Raw genomic sequence first — 17,976 nt, 5'->3', positions numbered from 1 at the left:
CTCCGATCAGATGCACCTCAGCCCTGGGATCAGAGCCCCGGCCCTGCCTGCCAGTTTCCTTTTTCACTTCACCATGAGCATAAGTTTGGGTGGGAACTCAGCCTGTTCATTCACTTCATACTGAGTTCCCACTCTGTGCCAGGGCCTGACCTGTGCACTGCCAAAAGAGCAGGGAACAGCAAAACCCCTTCCTCCCACCGTGGGCCTTGGAGAATGAATGCAGGGGGTGGCCAAGGGTAGTCGTCTGGGGCTTGGTTCTCCCTGAGCTAACCTCGCCAGCCTGGCCCAGCTTGCCCTGATCCCCTGACGGTCCGTGCACATGTGTTTATACTTGCATTGTTGACTGGGGTCCAATTGCCTTTTTGGCAAAGGCATCAAGCATTCAAAGATGTTCAGATCTTTTCTGTCTGGCTCTTTTCCTCAGAATGAGGCTCCAGTGTGTCCCTTTAGTCCCTTAGCCATTATCTGAGAGGCTAGAATTCTGGCAGTGTCCCCGTGCATCTTTCCCCAGTGGAGGAGAGAACTCTCGGACCAGTGAGCTAGAGAAGCAACCCACCCCGGCCGCTGGAAGCAGGGGAGGTGAAATGTGTCCAAACTCCTCTCAGGCTGTCAGATGGCCTTGAGCGGCACCAAGTAGAAAACGCGCTCCCGCCCCTGACCTGCTCCTCAGCTTCGTTGTGAGACCTCAAGTTCCTCAGCTTCCAGGATGATCCAACCTAGCTGAAAACCTGAAGTCCCTCCCGGTACAAGTCCAAGCAGTCCCCAGCCAGGGAGATCAGGTGTTGTCTGACATCCCACACACATCGGCACACTTGGGGGATTGCAAAAGGGAGGAAGGGAGCCAAAGGCTGGGGCCCCGGGGTTCAGCTAACACTCAGCACCCCTCCCAAAGAGCACCCCCTGTGTGTTCTGGATCTCTAGAGGAGTTTGGTTTGGGCCAAGTAGTGCTTAGTTTTAATTTTCTCTTTCTGGAAATAAATACTTTTAATAAGTAAAGATGCTGCTCAGCTGTCATATCCTGCAAGGTTAGAAGAAAGATGTGGGCCGGGCGCGGTGGCTCATGCCTGTAATCCCAGCACTTTGGGAGGCCAAGGCAGGCAGATCACTTGAGGCCAGGAGTTCAAGACCAGCCCAGGCAACATGGTGACCTCATCTCTACCAAAAAAAAAAAAAAAAAATTCAAAAATTAGCCGGGTATGGTGGCTCACTCCTGTAGTCCCAGCTATACGTGGGAGGCTGAGGCATGAGAATTGTTTGAGCCTGGGAGGCAGAGGTTGCAGTGAGCAGAGATTGTGCCACCGCGCTCCAGTCTGAGCGACAGAGTGAGACTCTGTCTCAAAAAAAAAAAAAAAAAAAAAAGAAGAAGAAGGATGTGTCCAGCAGGCTGGGCACAGTGGCTCACGCCTATAATCCCAACACTTTGGGAGGCCGAGGCGGGTGGGATCACCTGAGGTCAGGAGTTCAAGGCCAGCCTGACCAACATGGAGAAACCCTGTCTCTATTAAAAACACAAAAATTAGCCAGGCGCGGTGGCACATGCCTGTAATCCCAGCTACTCGGGAGGCTGAGGCAGGAGAATCGTTTGAACCCGGGAGGTGGAGGTTGCGGTGAGCCGAGATCACGCCATTGCACTGTAGCCTGGGTGACAAGAGCGAAACTCCGTCTCAAAAGAAAAAAAAAAAGTGTGTCTAGTAAAGGGAGCTAGGGCATTGTCACAACACCCAAGCATGGGACTCCACCCTTAACCAACATCAGGGTTTCCCTGGCTGCCAGTTTTTCCTGTGTGCTTGGGGCAGCTTATAGCCCAGGTTTATAGCCCAGCCTGCAGCCCCAAATTGCTCTGGTCTTCCCAGCACCCCAGTGAGCAGGAGAAAAACACAGAAACTAACATTTAGTGAGGACTGCCATGGGCCAGGCACCTTGCAATCTGCTCTACACGCACTGCCTCTTAATCCTCAAAAGGAACCACTGGGGTAGATGATATCAGCTATTTCCTCGTAAGCCACCTAAAGTTGGCTGGGTGAGGTGGCTTAAACCTGTAATCCCAGCACTTTGGGAGGCCAATGCAAGAGGATCACTTGAGGCCAGGAGTTCAAGACAAGCCTAGGCAACATAGCAAAATCCCGTCTCCACTAAAATTTAAAAAATTAGCCAGGCATAATGGCATATGCCTATAGTCCCAGCTATGCAGGAGGCTGAGACAGAAGTATTGCTTGAGCCTAGAAGGTCAAGGCTGCAGTGAGCCATGATGCCACCATCGCATTCCAGCCTGGGCAACAGAGCAAAACCCTGTCTCAAAAAAAAAAAAATGCTTAGTACTATCAAGTCTCCACAGCTAGTATCAGAGTTCATATCTTACCTGTCTCTGCTCATGCCTCTAAACTGCATTCTTCCAGCTCTGCTGGAAAAAACCAGGCTGACACCAAAGTACAGACTTTCAAGGGCCCTGGCGAGGCTCCTTCACACCAAAGCAAATTTCCCACCTGCAGTTACACCAGAGTCTTTCCATTCCTTTAGCTAAGACTTTGGTTCCTGCAAACTTGCAAATCCCCTGGGACAGGCAACACTTTAAATGCTCATCAAGCATTTGTGCTTTAGTGGGAGTGAATTTTGAATTTTTTTCTTATGAGTAGCTTTTGCTGGATCCTAAGGTAAGTAATGATAAAAATAGTGGGTTCCTGGATGGAGAAAGAGACTGTTGAAAAGAGGAAGAAAGATTGTAGGATGGGAGGCGGGGGCACCAATGGTGGGTTTTACTTCACAGTTTTGTGGAAGGTTCTAGATGCTAGGATCATAAAGTAAGGAAAAAAGCATTTTTTCCTGCTTCTGGATTTTACAGTTGAAATGAGGAAGGGTAAGCTATCTCCATGCAATGAGTCTGTTGTCATGCCCAGAGAGCCAGAGCTAAGCAGACTCTGTGTTCAACTCTCTCTGGCCTCATTCCTGCTGTCCAAAAGGCCCATCATAGTCAGCAAGTAAATTTGTATCTGGCAGTTGTTTATCTCCACCACCAGGGCCCATGTCTGTTTGAATCACCAGGGTATCCCCAGAACCTGGCAGAATGCATCGCACTTAATAGGTGCTCAATACATGTTCGTAGGAATGAATGTTGTTTAAATTTGAAACAAAAAGACCTGAACCAAGACTCTGGATTCTAGCCTTGCATTGCCACCAGAATGTCCTGCATCCTTAGGGAAGTCACTCCTGTCTCTGGGCTTCGGGCTCCTCATTTGTAACATAAATGCTGTTTTGTCATTCCAGGGCTATGTTGAATTAATCTAAATCCAAACGTGGAGTGCTAAGGTTAATGGGCTTTGAACGCTCTCATCAGGTCAGCGTTGCTGGAAGACAGTGGTAGGAATAGCGTGGCTTTGACAGTTTCTGCAGATGTGTACTCCCTGACCCTCAGAGCACAAGTCAGGATCTAGGGCTCTTGGGAACAGGATTCCCAGGGAGCAGCCAGGAAGACTTCTTTCTTGGGTCAAGGCTTTCATTTATCAGCAAATGCCTTCCGGGAGAATGATGGTTACGAACACAGGCTGTGGAGCCAGGCTGCTTGGGTTCCATTCCCACTGTGCTCAACTCTACCCCTCACCAATGGGGTGACCTTGGCCAGGGTACGTAACCTGGTTCCCAGTGACCTGCCTTGGAGATGAGTGTAGAGAACTCCATTCTTGTAAAGCACACAGTGAGGGCTCTGTGAATGTGAGTTAGCGGTTTTGACTTCTCAGAGCACGAAGCCCGAAGCTGGCCCCTGACAGCTGCAGCTCTGGCCAGGGAGAGCAGGCCTCTAGCTTAGTCTCCTTTGCCTCTCGATGTCATTTACTTCCCATTGCATGCCCATAAGAGACCAATCATGAGGCTCCGTTTTACAGATAGTGAAGTCAAGGCACCAGAAGAAAGTACTAGACTTCTTAACTTCATCTTCCGCAACAAGTGCAGCCCCGGGTTCAGGACTCACCCATTTGGTTTCAGTGTTGCTGGCTCTCAAGAGAGTTGATATCCGGTCGGGAATGGAGAGAGCCTGACCTGAGTCAGTAGTCACAGTGTCTGTGTTTGATGCATCCCAATCACAAAGCACAGGTGCACAATTGTTCCTGACCCACCCTGAGCCCAGCAGGGGCAGGTGGCCCTGAGTGGAGGGCAGGGTAGGAGGGGAGGTGCCCTGCATGGACCTGGAAACTAGGAAAAGGCAGAGACAGACCCCCAATTCCAGACCCGCCCTCTCCTCTGCACTCTGCTGCCTCCCTGGATGGGGTCCAGTCACGTTCTGAGCACCCTGACTGCCTCCAGCCTGGGGTGAGGAGGGCATGCAGCGAGTGCCTTGCTCCCAGCTGGGAAGAGCAGAGCCACAGTCCGCTGGCACCTGCCTGGCTGGACCCTCTGGGAGGGGAGCCTTCCTCCGTAAATCAAACACTTAATTAACTTGGGAACACAGGAATACCGTGTCAGGAGCGATCTGTCAGTGCTTGTGTGAACTGGACCGTGTTGTTTTCTGCGGACTGGGGCAGGGTGTGGAGAGAGTTTCAGGAGGCTGGGAGGTTTTTTCCACCTTGTTGTCATTTCTCCGATAATTGAGTTATCTCTCTCGTTGCAGGTGGAGAGAGACTTTGAAAGGGAGTATGGAAAACTTCAGCAGTGAGTGTCAACCCCAGAAAGATGAGGTGGGAGGCAGGGAGGGACAAGGGCCCCCTGCCAGGTCTCACCTGTCTGCCCCGTGCCCTTCCCTGGCCTGCCCCTCTGCACCGTGAGCACCCTGGAAGCTGAGGGCAGCTCAGGTCACCAGGCTGCTGGAACTGTTCCCCGGCAATGGCCATGTGAGAGTCATTCACTCATAGCCTTTGGGTGTAGTGGCACTTCAGTCAGCGGGAAAAGTCCCCATGGAGAAGATCCCTTTCTCCTCCTCCCTGGCAGGCCCTCCAGAGCACCTGGGCTTCGCTCAGGTAGGGGGAAGGAAGGGGACCCCAAGCAGCCCGTCCCCTGCCTTGCAGGCTGGAAGAGCAGACCCGGAGGCTGCAGAAAGACATGAAGAAGAGCACCGACGCCGACCTGGGTAGGTGACTTTCCACCCGCACCACTGGCTTGAGCAGGTGGGGCAGAGGTGGGCACCCTCCTCTCTCAGCCCCCCAAGGGCTCTGAAGTTGCTGCGCTCAGAGGACGTGTACCGAGTGTCCTGAGAAGCAGCCTGAGGACAGTTACTCCTCACCAGTCAGATCCCACTTTGCACAGAGCTCGCACTGCCCCACTCTGGATGTGGGTGCTGGGGTAAGGCTCTCCTGGGACTCCAGTCAGGGCAGTACTGCAGCTGGTGGAAGCTTCTGGTAGCAGATGCCTCCATTGCCTCAGAATCCTGGCCACCGGCTCAGGCTGTCCAGAGGGAAAGGGAAGCACATTCCTTCCTGCAGAAACGAGACTCCCTGGCCTGCTGGGACGGGCGCTCTGGTGGCAACAAGAATGGAAGCTGTCATGTGTTTAAACAGGAGGTTGGGTTAAAGTGTAAGGCCAGAAATATCCCAGATAATTCTATCATGACAAAGGGCACTGGGAGGTCCTTGGGAAGTGGGGGCCAGCAGGTGCTGGGAAACAGCCAGGACCCTTGGGGAGGTTTCTTGGCTGGAGAGCTCTTGTTTGAAACAAGGAGGAACCAGGCCTGGGAGCCTAGAGACACAAGCAGGTCGGGAATAAGGGAGTGTCCAGAGCCCTTGCTGCAGGCCATGTCCCAGGAAGGAGGCAACGAGCAACCGGGTGAGATGGAGACCATTCCTTGAGGTTCTTTCTCCAAGGCCTTGACTTTCCCACCCCGGAGCAGCAAGCACTTGACCAAAGGTTGATCAATAGCTTCAGCACTCCCTGCGCAGCTCTGGACAACTGACTTAGCTCTACCTCAGTTCCGTCACCCGAGAAGCACAGGTAACGCCAATCCGAGTGGCACAGGCTGTTGCTGAAGATGAAGTTGGATGAGCAACGTAAAGCACTGAGAACAGGGCCTGGCACGGGTCAGCTCTCGGGGTGTCCGCTCCTGTCATCACCGTCGTCATGGTCGGCAGCAAGCCTCCCTGACTGGGTGGACTCCTGCAGCTCCTTCCCTGGGTCCAGTGGGGAAGCCGTGTCTATATACCACACTGGGACGAGGACCTGAAAGAGACTTGGGTATGGCCAGGACTGCCCACTTCCTCTCACTCAGCAGATACTGACCGAGAACCCACGTGCACCAGGCACTCTCAGCACTAGAGACTCAACAGCAAGACAAGATGGGAGCTTACGTTCTAGGAGGAAGACCTGCAAGAGGTCCACAAGCGGATCGGTATATAATGACACGTCGTGGCGTGCAGGGTCAATAAAAATAAGGAGGTGGAGAGTGACAGGGTCAAGGGAGGCCTTCCTGGGGACGTGATCCCTGGGCAGAGTCCTGAAGGAATGAATAACCCACACAAATAGAGCCAAGGGAAGAGGGCCTGAAACACAGTGGACAGCAAGCGCAGAGGCTCTAAGGTGGTGCACGCTGACCAGAGATGCAGGAGAGGCAGCAGGAGGGTGGAGAAGCCATCCTCAGTCCCCTCGGCCACTCCAGCTGCTGAATAATGCCGTGTTATGGCTGTGAAGAAATTTCACCTCCCTGAGCTTTTCTGACCTTGAGATTGGCGGGGCACATGACACACCCATTTTATAAATGGGCGTGTCCATTTGATAAAGGAGGAAGAGTTCAGCTCCTCTTCTCCAAGTCCAGGGCCTTGTCTCCACAGCGAAGCCTGCCCATGCCCCACTCATTCCTTTGCCCACCCCCGCGCCCACCACCAAACTAGAAGGTGACTGAAACAGCCCCCACTCCGGAACCGTGGCCCATCCACTCTTTGCTTGGCTGTCTGTGAGCCTAGTGCAAATGGGGCGGCCTCACTGTCTCCTGACACCATTCAAAGGGCCACAGGGCAGTGGGCACCTAAGGGTGGGACTTGAGGACCAGCGTGCTCCTACTTGGTACTGCAGTTAAGAGGAAAACGCTTGAAATGTCCCTAATAGAGGCAGTGCTTTGAATTTGTTCCCATTTTATGCCAGCTCCTAAGCCTCAGCCAGTTACTGATGTGTAAACACACCTTTCCTACAAAGCACTGATCACAAAAGGAAAGCATTCCTTCCCTGGGAGCCGCCGTGACCACCACCACCACCATCACCACCACCACCATGCCCGGGTGAGCGCTGACTGCCTGTGCAGGGACTGTGGCCGTCTTGGTCTGTGCCATGAATTTTCATGCCAGTGCTAATTCCTGGGCCGTGGGCTGGTCTGAACATGCACCTTGCTCCTGGCCTCTAGCGTTGCCAAACTATGTGTGTCACAAGCCAAGGACTGGATTTGGGAGTTTGTCTGCAGTTGTTTGTTTTGTAGTTATTTCAGGTCTGAGTTACTTGGGTCGCATTTTTCTTGATCGGTCCCCACTGCCTTTCCAGTTCGGGAGCTGCTGTGAGCCATTGCTTCCTTTCCTTCCTGCTTTTGCAGACAGCTGCATTGTCAGAGCATAAATGAAGCCAGGGTGTGCTGTGTTCACAGTGGCTTGCTACGGAACCAAGGAGGGCATCAGGGGTCTGTGACGCACCGTCCGTGGCTGTGGAAAGCTTAGTTTTCCAGCAGAGAAACCAGAGTTGGATGGGTTACTGCAGAAGCCTAACACTACTGTCCTCAGTCAGGAATGGATGTGGGCAGAGACAGTGCCTCTGAAGAGCAGTGGTGGTGGTCATGGGGCCGAGGCGAGCCTGACAGCCACATCAGTCTCACGTACGGGGCATCAGCGTTGTAGGCGGGCTTGCTGTGCCGTGGGCCGCTGGGCCCCACCTCCAGCCTCCAACTAACTGATGAGCTGGGCGAGACCTGAAAATATGTGTCCCTGGAGTTCCCAGGTGATGCTGAGGCCCACACTGTGAGCACCACTGATCTGGACAGTTGAGGGGAATGGAGGGATGCTTTTCCTGAGCGTGGAATCTCCTGCGCTCCCCCAGCAAGGTGGAAAATCCCCAGTTATTCTAAAAAAGATGACCTTTCTTTCAGAAACTCATACTACTTTCAGAGTGCTCTGGTGAATCTTTGAATCTTACATTCCAGAGGCCGCATCAGGACTCCAGAGACCCGGGTGGGGTCCAAGACCCTCACTTTCTCTAAGGTTCAAAGATCACCAGCCTCCTGGTGTGGGCCAGGCTGACTGTGCCCCTCTCCCAGTCCCTGCAGGGAACAATGAGGGGTATGGGCTGGGGCAGGGACCACAGGTCCAGAGGGGCATGAAGACCTGCTGTTTATTTTTGTTGAGGGGGAACGGAGTCGCACTATGTCATCCAGGCTGGTCTCGAACTCCTGGGCTCAAGGGATCCTCCTGCTTCAGCTTCCCAAAGCACAGGGATTACAGGCATGAGCCACTACACCCAGCCAAGACCATGGTGTTCTTGGTGTCATCTACCCCAGCTCTGCTCTGCGCACATGAAGCGGGGGCGTCACTGGGTGGGGATTCCAGACCCAGTTCTGCCCAGGGCCGGCCACTGAGCCCACTCAGTTCCTTGATTTCCTGACAATGCAAGAGCTTTAGGAAAGAAAGGGGAAAATGCAGCTGGGCTGGGCGCAGTGGCTCACACCCGTAATCCCAGCACTTTGGCAGGCGAAGGCAGGTAGATCACCCGAGGTCAGGAGTTCGAGACCAGCCTGGCCAACATGGTGAAACCCCGTCTCTACTAAAAATACAAAAATTAGGTGGGTGTGATGGCAGGCGCCTGTAATCCCAGCTACTTGAGAGGCTGAGGCAGGAGAATCACTTGAAGCCAGGAGGCGGAGGATGCAGTGAGCCGAGATGATGCCATTGCACTCCATCCAGCCTGGGTGACAAGAGCGAAACTCCGTCTGAAAAAAAAAGGAAAGTGGGAAGACCGTCTCCTCGCTCCTCTGGCTTTTTGGGTTGTTTTCCTCAGATATTTTTTTAAGAAATAGCAGAAGATGTTTTTCAGAAACATTTCCAGCTTTATCCAGAATTTTATTATCTTTTTATTATGCTGTATGTGATCATTTCATAATCAAATCAAGTTATACGTAACGTTTGTTCCTAAATCTACAGAGTCACTCCACAGAATTTAAGAGGTGTTTTTCCGTCCGTTGCTTCAACATTTCTGGAAAGTTTACATTTCCAGCCTTCTCCCACAGTTTGCCCTTTTGCTGGTTGACTGTAGCACTCTCCCAGATTCCAGAAAAACCCCAGGAGGGTGCTCCGGGCTGGCTAGTCCGCTCAGCGCTGCTTTGCTGACTGGTGAAGGGGCCTGGCGGAGGCAGACCCTTCCCCGGGGAGCGCAGGGTCAGGGTTCAGGTTCATGCCATGGAGTGCTAGGCAAGGCCACATCTGTGATTAACTGGGAGGCAGACCTTATGTCATGGGTCCTAAGACACTTTTTCCACAGTTAACATCTCTGAAATCAAAGTACTGAAAGCGTAGCCTGGTTTGATTGACAACAATTTTTTCTCCCTTAGTAGTTTATACAATAAGTGACTTATAATGAAGAGCATCTTAAATTCAGTAACATGCATATGGTAAGAAATGCATTCGCAATGTGTCTTCTCTCCTGAGACCTGCCCCAGATGCACTCTGACACTGGTGCAGACGGCATCAGGCCAGCATGACCCTTCTCCAGGGCCACTTCCTGCCCCTCCAGAATTTTGTTTCTAGAATCTAGAAATAATGGAGGCCTGAAAACATGTTCAGGACCAAGAGCTCCAAAGCTGCCAGCAGGTCTCCAGCCCGCCTCTGAGCCGCCTGTGACTCCCAGGCTTCCCATCTGCCCAGCAGGGAATGTCAACACAGGAGGGAGGAGCACAGAGGGGTGGGCGGCACATTCGTGGGGATCCGGTACCAGGGTGCCTTGAAAAACGTCAGTGGATGCCTGATGGACAGAGCCTGATGGACCTGTCCACTGGCTTCCTCTAGGCCAGATCAGAAGGAGAGCAGTGAACAGGGAAGCAGCTGCCCAGGGTCAAGGGTCAGGGCCCGGCTGGCGCACTCAGCCGTTTGACCTTGGAGGCATTACAAACCCTTTTGCGCCTAATCTGCCTCCTCTCTAAAATGGAACCAAACTATATTTCCGCTAGACATCCCCTGAGTTGTTTGAGCCCTAAATGAGAGTGCATGGGAACCTTGGCAGAACCCCAAGATGGGGACCTGCTGGCAGCTTTGGAGCTCTTTGTCCCGTACAAGTCCCCAGGTTACCATTATTTACAAACAAAATTCTGGGGGAGCAGGAACAGACCCTGGAGGAGGGCCCTGCTGTCCCAGTCCCGCCTGTACCAGCTGCAGAGTGTGTCTGGGCGAGTCTTGGGGGAAAACACATTTTCCAGTGTATCTCTTCCTACTGGATATTGAGGAAACCAGGGGTTGGCAGGCTACAGCTGCTGGCCTAATCTGACCTAGTTTTGTCAATAAAGTTTTATTGAAACAGCCACATCCATTTTTTTATGTGTTGTCACTGGCAGTTTTCACAGCACAAGGCAGAGTTGAGAAGTTGCAACAGAAATTGTATGGCCCACGAAGCCTGAAATATTTACTGTTGGGCCTTTTGTAGTAACAGCATGTGTAAACTGGAGTACTGTTATTCTTGTCCATCCAGGAGTCCCAAACCAAGCATCACGTCCAAACCACTTGGAGAGTGGTTTTTAAATGCATATTCTTGGGTACCAGGTTTACTGAATTAGAATCTTTGGAGCCAGAAACATATTTTATAGCCTCCCACCCAGATGGTCCTTTTCTAACCCAGGGTTTGGAGAACAGGTAAAGCGGCTCAAAAGAATTGTCTGGAGCAGTGTTAGGGTCAGGAATGAACATTAAACCATGGGGATCAGCAGCTTGTGGTTGTGTGGCACTTCGCCATTCTTGACGGCCGTGGCTGTGGGAAGAGGTCTTCAGGGTGCAGGCCCCTGGCATAGGAGGACGGGGTCCTGGAGAGAAGGCCGTGAAACCTGCCCCTTCATAGAAGGTTCACCGAGCTTTGGCTTCCCACAGCCATGTCAAAATCTGCCGTGAAGATATCCTTGGACTTACTCTCCAATCCCCTCTGTGAGCAAGACCAGGACCTTCTGAACATGGTGACGGCCCTGGACACGGCCATGAAGCGGATGGATGCCTTCAATCAGGAAAAGGTGACTAGGTCTTGGTGTGGGGTGGGCAAGCATGACTTCTGCCCCGTCTGGGCCTCTGGGTGGACTGTGCGGGGAGGCCCGAGTGGGCTCCCTCTGCTCTCAGGGCTCTAAGCCCTCTGGCCTCGTGTGCTGCAAGGTGCTGCAAGCCCACAGGGCTCTTTCCAGACTGTTCTGCCTTGGCTCTACCTGCTTCCTGAGGCTCCACGAGGTCATGTTACTTACTGTGAGGGTTGCCGGCGGCAGTCCTGTTCACCCCAGCCCCTGAGCCTTCTGTGGCCAGCCACCCGGCCTCCACCCTGAGCAAGGCCAGGCCCAGGACAAGGACAGCACCCTGTGGCCCTTTAGACTTCCTAGCCCTGTGGTAGTTAGGGGCCCTGCCTCGCGTGTCGCCCTCCCCTCCCCACCAGTTTTAATGTCTTTGGGTTTTTCTTTGACAGGTGAACCAGATCCAGAAGACTGTGATCGAGCCCTTAAAAAAGTGAGTAAATGTCACCTGGGGGCCTCCGGGCACTTATGGGAGAGGCAGGTCAGCGGCCACTTGGGGACTGAAGAGGATTTCTAGCTGCCTGTCCCCAGATTCCCATGGGGCCTGACGGGAAACTCAGTGGGGACGTCAGCTCTGTGACCTGTGGCCTAAGCGTCCATGCTCCTGAGGGCTCCAGAGTACCCACATGGCCCAGGCGAGCTCAGGGTACCCCTGCCACCACCCCCTTCCCACCCCACCCAGCAACCGCCGCTGTTCTGGTGGTCATTTGACCGCTTCCTCCTGATTGAGAGCCACTGGGGCCAGGGCTTGCTGAATGGAGCTAGCAGAGATCTTGGCCATCCCTCAGCGGACATGAGCAAGGCCTTTCATCTTGCCCCGCCGGATTGGGAGAGCAGCTGCCTGCAGCACTCGGCTTTGGAAACGTGGGGGTGGCCGCACACAGGGAGGGGCGTGGCAGCGGGGTCTGGCCCGGGAAGGTCCCCTAGCTTGTGACCTGTTGGGGTCAGGAATGCTTCTGTGAGACTCATCTTCTGTTGGGCAGGCCCTGGTCAGTGATCAGACAGGCCTATTCCCTCGGTCCCCAGGGCGGGGAACAGGCAGAGCCGTGCCTTAAAGCCCCGAATCACTTCATCTTCCCTGGCCTCTCTCGAGCAGGCTGTGACCTAGAAAGCTCCTGTTCGCCCAGCTGCACTTCCTTGCCTCTTCTGCGGTGGTCCCAGGCAGTGCCTTGCCAGGGCCGGGTAATGAGGCTCTGCCTAATTATCACTGGCCTGGCCCAGGGCCCACACGGCAATGAGAGGATCAGTTTTTGATCCTGCAGCCCCTGGTGTTTCGGATTGCTGAGCTGTTCGTTGACTGTGCAGGCCTGAAGTATGGGATTAGGAAAAGGCCCGCCTGACCCTAGCAAGCTCTTGTTTCTAAGCCAGGACCGTGGAGGCTCAGCGAAGGCAGGGAGGGAAGGGACTGTGCCTCCGGCTCTGGCCCTGGCCCCCCAGCCTCCCCAGAGTGGGCATCCACCACCCCCTGCCTGCTGGGGACAGTGCAGCCCCATGCCACAGGGTTGCATAGGGAGCTGGGGTGCAGAAAGAGCTCCGTGGCTGTGGGTTTTGGTCCTGGGCTTCGGGACAGACTGTTCAGGGCTGGTTGGGAAGGACACAGACTGAGCAGACCCTGCCCACAGACGGCTTTTCTGTGCCAGGGCCACAGGGGTCCCAGAGACGGACACAGAGGCTGCCACAGGCACCCATGGCTGGTAGAATGAGGCAGGGACTCAGAGAACTGGGGAACTGACTCCCACCTCAGTTTCAGTATCAGCAAGGCGCCCTTGAAATCTGATCCCTGACTTCTGAAGCCCAAATGGAGAGAAACCCCGGCCACTTCCCACCACCCTGGTGGCCCACCACCTGCCAGGAAGGTGGGGGCGTGGCAGAGGGGGCGCACATCTCCGCAGCGGATCCGCTGACCTCTGCATGAGCCCTCAGGCCTGCCTGGCTGGCTTCTCCCTGCATCCCCACAGCTGACATACGATCTCCCCCAACCACATAAAACCGCGCAGCCTACAGCCTCCTCCCATTGGCTTCCTCTTGCCAGAAGAGAAGCTCCCAGGGACCCCAGCACCGGAAACAGGAAACTCCAGCTTTCCTGTCCTCTGATGAAGATCACGGCCACATGGCCACCCCACCGCCCCCAGCCTCCCTGCAGGGGCTCGGCCTCTAATCCCCAGTCTCTGGGCCGCATTCACATGTCGGATGGGGATGCTTTCAATTTCCCTTTCCTGGTGGGTGGAAGCTCCCGGCTGCGTGGGCACAGACCAAGGCATGGCAGGCATTCCCCACCAGTGCTGGCTGCGCCCAGCCCACCTCCCAGCCGGCCTCGCTCACCTTCCCTCTCCTTCTCCTCTTCGCCCCTCCCATCCCCAGGGGAGTGAGTTTGATATTGAGCCTTAGGACAGACAGGAATTGGGCAGTGATCATGGGTAATGCTTTCATCACTGGCCTGGGCCCAGCCCAGCCCCCTTCTTTGAGGATAAATGTAAAACAGACTTCAGGAGCTTACAGTTTAGTGGAAAGCCACAGCGTGTTCTCAGGTCAGCGGCCAGGTGTGGCAGCTGCCAGCGTGGTGCAGGACCATGGAGCGGGGCATGCTCGGTTGGCTGTCTGACCTGCCCCCACCAGGCCTCGGAGGCTGTTTCCTCACATGTGGAAAGAGAGAGCCAAACTGACTTCTCATAATGGGACAGTCAGCACCTAGGAGTGGGAGAGGAGGTTTTGGTGGGCTGAGGTGGGCAGGGAGAGAGGAGGGGTGAAGTGCGCTGGAACAGCAGAGTGGAGCCTGGGTCCTGGCTTCACGCCTGGGGACAGGCTCCCCCAATGTGGTTGGGTAGAGTCAGCAGGGCCTCTATGGGGTCCCAGGGACATATCTGGGAGGGGCTGGCACAGGCGCCCAGCCTGTGCATGTCTCCACCTCCCCTGCCAGCAGCCTGAGCCCTGACCTGAGATCCCACACAGCACCATGGCACGTCCACTGTCCACCCCGGGGCTTTGGCAAAGTCTGTTCTGTTGCTAAGAAGTAGAAAACGGGGAGATGGGGCCTCAAAGGGTCAGTGACCAGGGCAGATGTGACAGAGTCCTGGTCCACTACTCTTCAGCCACCTTGGCACAAGCTGCGCCCTGCCCTGACTGATGTGAGTTCCCACTGAATGTAGAAAGGTGTGACACCTGTCCCTACCCCTAGGGAATCCCAATCCCAGGACCCAACCTCCCCCCACCGTGGTTGTAATTTATCAGCAATCACCTCCAGTGGCCTGAGCAGGCAGAGCCTCTTGGTGGCTAAGGGGTGCTGTCATGGGAAACGGAGGTTTTCATGGTGAAGACATGCTCTTCCCACAGGGGCAGGCGGCCTGCAGAGGCAGGCGGTCTTGGTTCCAGGGGGCTGGCAGGAGCCCATGCAGCCAGGTGGCCACCTGGAGACACCACCGCGCCATCCCCCGAGGAGCTCTGTAACCCGGCCTCCCTCACCCCCGCTCGGCACTCCGCTGTAGTCAGTGCTCCTGGTGGCTCTGACTCTGGCACAGGAAATAATAAGCCCCAGCCGACAGCTGTGGGAAGGGGGCTATGAGAGTGCCTCAGGGGATGTTGGGGGGTCAGGCTGCTGGAGCAACGAGCATACGGCTCCTCCCATCCTGCACCGTGGAAGGCACCTTGCGCACACACGGCTTCACGCTGTGATGCCCTCCTTCCTGAGGATGTGAGCTCAGGGTGGTGGGATTGGGGCCAGGGCCAGAGAGCTCTCCACCTGCTGCCTCCTGCCGGCCTCTCATCCTTGCCCTGTCCCAGTGCCTGCACCTACCCGGCAGCTCCCAGGCACCCACAAGGCCCAGGCACTGGGACCATCCAAGCAGCAGGTGGCTTCTAACACAAGGATCAGGGCGAGGACCAGGGTAGCTGCCGGTGGTCCCTTGGCCATTTGCGGGGGAGGGAGAGGTGGCCTGGTAGCCTCTCAGGCCCAGCTGCACCTGCTGCCTGAACACGTGCCTCTCAGCTGCCCAGGAAGGGGGCAGGGCTCCCCAGCAGCTGCAACTCCACCACGCAGCTGCCCTGGGCAAAGCATCAAGTCTAGCTCCTCCCAGCGGTCTCACCCCAGCCCACGCCATGGGCGACTATGAATCCTGGTGGTGTCTGCTTCCCACCCTCAGTTCCGTAGTGCTGAGGGGCCCGCGTTCTCTGTGCACAGTCCTGGGAGGCCCATGGCTTCTGCCCGGCAAGTCGGTCAGATGCTGGTTTGATTACTATGTCTAAGGGCACGGGTGAGCATTCAGGGTGCTTTGGTGGCTTCACCCACTTAGCACCTTGTTAGACAGGGAGCCCCTTATGGACACTGTTGAGGTAGAGGATTCCTGTCTTGGGGATAAGCCCTTTGTTTCATCAAAATCTACTCCCTGGGTCTGACTTAGTTTGGGGCATTTAATGCTTTGGTAAAGTTAATATCCTCTTACTCCCTGGCAAAACTGTTCATTACTCTTACCTCAAATGTACACTTGATTTGCTGAGGCTTTTTAAAACCAGGCCGGCCACGGTGGCTTACGCCTGTAATCCCAGCACTTTGGGAGGCTGAGGCGGGTGGATTACTCAAGGTCAGGAGTTCAAGACCAGCCTGGCTAACATGGTGAAACCCCGTCTCCACTAAAAATATGAAAATTAGCTGGGCGTAGTGGCACACGTCTAATCCTAGCTCTTCGGGAGGCTGAGGCATGAGAATTGCTGGAACCCAGGAGGTGGAGGCTGCAGTGAGCAGAGATCATACCACTGTACTCCAGCCTGGGTGAGAGAGCAAGACTCTGTCTCAAAACCAAATTCCTGGTCATGTCCTTTGAGAGGCACATCTGGGAGTCCTGCTCTGTGTGGTGTCTGAGCTCCTGGAACCTGACAGTGAGTCTGCCAGCATCCTCTCAACTCTGAGTGCCTATGATCCCAGTCTCAGTAACTGCTTCCTGCCCTCGTCTTTCCTCCTCTCTGGGTTCCTCATAAAAATGTCCAGGAGGAACCAACTCTTCTGGTCCTGGGTCACCTCCGAATGGCCACAGAGTCATGAGCTCCCTGGGCTGCACAGCCGGATCCTGGACACTGCAGGACTCTGGCTTGCCTGGTAGACGCCCCCTGCCATCGCACCGAGGGCCAGCCCTCCAGCAGCAGCAGCGAGAGCCTCAGGAGAGCAATGCTCCTGGTCACTAGAGGCCACATGAGCCACAAAGACGAGGCCGGTGTGGACCTGCAGCGCTGCATCGTCGACTGCTGCTCTCTCTGAGGGCCACTCCTCTGAGTCTCCCACGCGGTCCCTTCTAGTCACAGTGGGGTAGTAGGAGGTCCTCAGGGCATTTTCCTGAAGCAGCTGGTTGGAACTTTGGCCGTTCCAATGGCAGAGCCAGAGGATTTCTGCTGCTTTCATGTTGCCAAGGAGCCCTTGAAGGAGAAGGTGCCCTGGGGCAGGGGTGAGTTCAGATTTCAGTTCTGCCACCTGCCAGTGGCACTGTGAGGGCTGGAAAGGGTGCCAGACAGAGAATGTGGACACCTATGTTCTCTTCTAGACCTTCTCTGCCTCATCGTGACTTTGGATGAGTCATAGGTCATCTCTGTCCTCAGTTTCCCTCCTTTTTAAAAGTGAGGTGGCCAGATGACTTCAAGGCACCTTCCCCACCATCCCCTAGTCCGTTGTGTGATAAAGCTCACAGGAGGTGGGGGTCAGGGCACCCTTCATTCCTGGGCCACCCTGTGCCACCCAGCTCCCTGGACCTGGCCCACAACCCCACCTCCTCTCATCTGCCCTCACCCCATGACATTGTCCACGTTCGCACAAGCTCCAGGGGACAAGGCCTCATCTGTCTTGTTCACGGTGAACTCCCCAAGACCTAGAGCAGGGTCTGGCGCTTGGTAGGTGCTCAGGGCACATTTTTGGACAAGTGAGTGCTGGCCAGGACGCCCCTCCAAGAGCGGACCCATCTCCAGCCAGGCCACCCCTCCAAGAGCAGACCCATCTCCAGCCAGGCCACCCCTTCAAGAACGGGCCCATCTCCAGCCAGCTTGTCCCACAGGTTCGGCAGTGTCTTCCCGAGCCTCAACATGGCGGTGAAGAGGCGGGAACAGGCCTTGCAGGACTACAGGAGGCTGCAGGCCAAGGTGGAGAAGTATGAGGAAAAGGAGAAGACGGGGCCAGTGCTGGCCAAGCTCCACCAGGTACCAGGGGAGACAGGCGGGCAGGGGCTAGACAGGTGGGCCATCGTGGTCACCTGTGGTAAGTCCCTCCCCTCACCTGGGGGCACCAAGACACCAGACGTCCCCACCCCACCCATCCCGTATCCGGCACCCAGCAGTGAGAGAGTTTCGACACCCAGGTCTTGTTCCCTAGGCACGAGAGGAGCTGCGGCCTGTACGGGAGGACTTTGAAGCCAAGAACAGGCAGCTGCTGGAGGAGATGCCGCGCTTCTACGGCAGCCGCCTCGACTACTTCCAGCCCAGCTTCGAGTCCCTCATCCGAGCTCAGGTGAGGCCGCCAGGTGCTCTTCCCCTGGGCTTGGTATACACAGCTCATGCCACTCCCTGTCACCCACACTGGAAGGGTGGCTTAGCCATTCTCCGTAAAGACAGGGCACCCACCCCAGGCAAAGCCCTGAAGGAATTCATTCCATTACCAGAGTCCCAGGCTCAGCGACTTGGGGACCCTGTCTGCTGTTAGAGTCCTCACATTGCTCTCTGGTAAATCCCAGACCAGGAATGGCCGAGGTTCCCTTTTTGTCCAGCAGTTCCCCCATGGATCTCTCTACATTTCACCATAAGTAGCTCCT

At 55.2% G+C, this 17,976-nt stretch overlaps 1 protein-coding gene across 4 annotated transcripts in view; it reads left to right on the top strand.

The window, feature by feature from the left end:
* Positions 1–17,976, top strand: part of BIN3 (bridging integrator 3) — a 48,722-nt gene that overhangs the window by 27,829 nt on the left and 2,917 nt on the right. For all 4 annotated transcript variants that reach the window (XR_010159444.1, XM_054657306.2, XM_003311638.6 and 1 more), the window contains 6 exons: positions 4,598–4,638; positions 4,992–5,053; positions 11,016–11,152; positions 11,590–11,630; positions 17,227–17,368; positions 17,541–17,675. Coding sequence is in view for 3 of the 4 variants with exons in the window: in XM_003311638.6 (XP_003311686.1) it covers positions 4,598–4,638; positions 4,992–5,053; positions 11,016–11,152; positions 11,590–11,630; positions 17,227–17,368; positions 17,541–17,675 (558 nt within the window). In the remaining variant the exon portion in view is untranslated. The remainder of the gene's footprint in view (positions 1–4,597; positions 4,639–4,991; positions 5,054–11,015; positions 11,153–11,589; positions 11,631–17,226; positions 17,369–17,540; positions 17,676–17,976) is intronic.

The sequence above is a fragment of the Pan troglodytes genome, chromosome 7 (assembly GCF_028858775.2).
Source record: "Pan troglodytes isolate AG18354 chromosome 7, NHGRI_mPanTro3-v2.0_pri, whole genome shotgun sequence".
Classification (NCBI taxonomy): Eukaryota; Metazoa; Chordata; class Mammalia; order Primates; family Hominidae; genus Pan; species Pan troglodytes.
The sequence above is the reverse complement of the archived record's forward strand: the minus strand, read 5'-3'. Positions and strand labels throughout refer to the sequence as shown.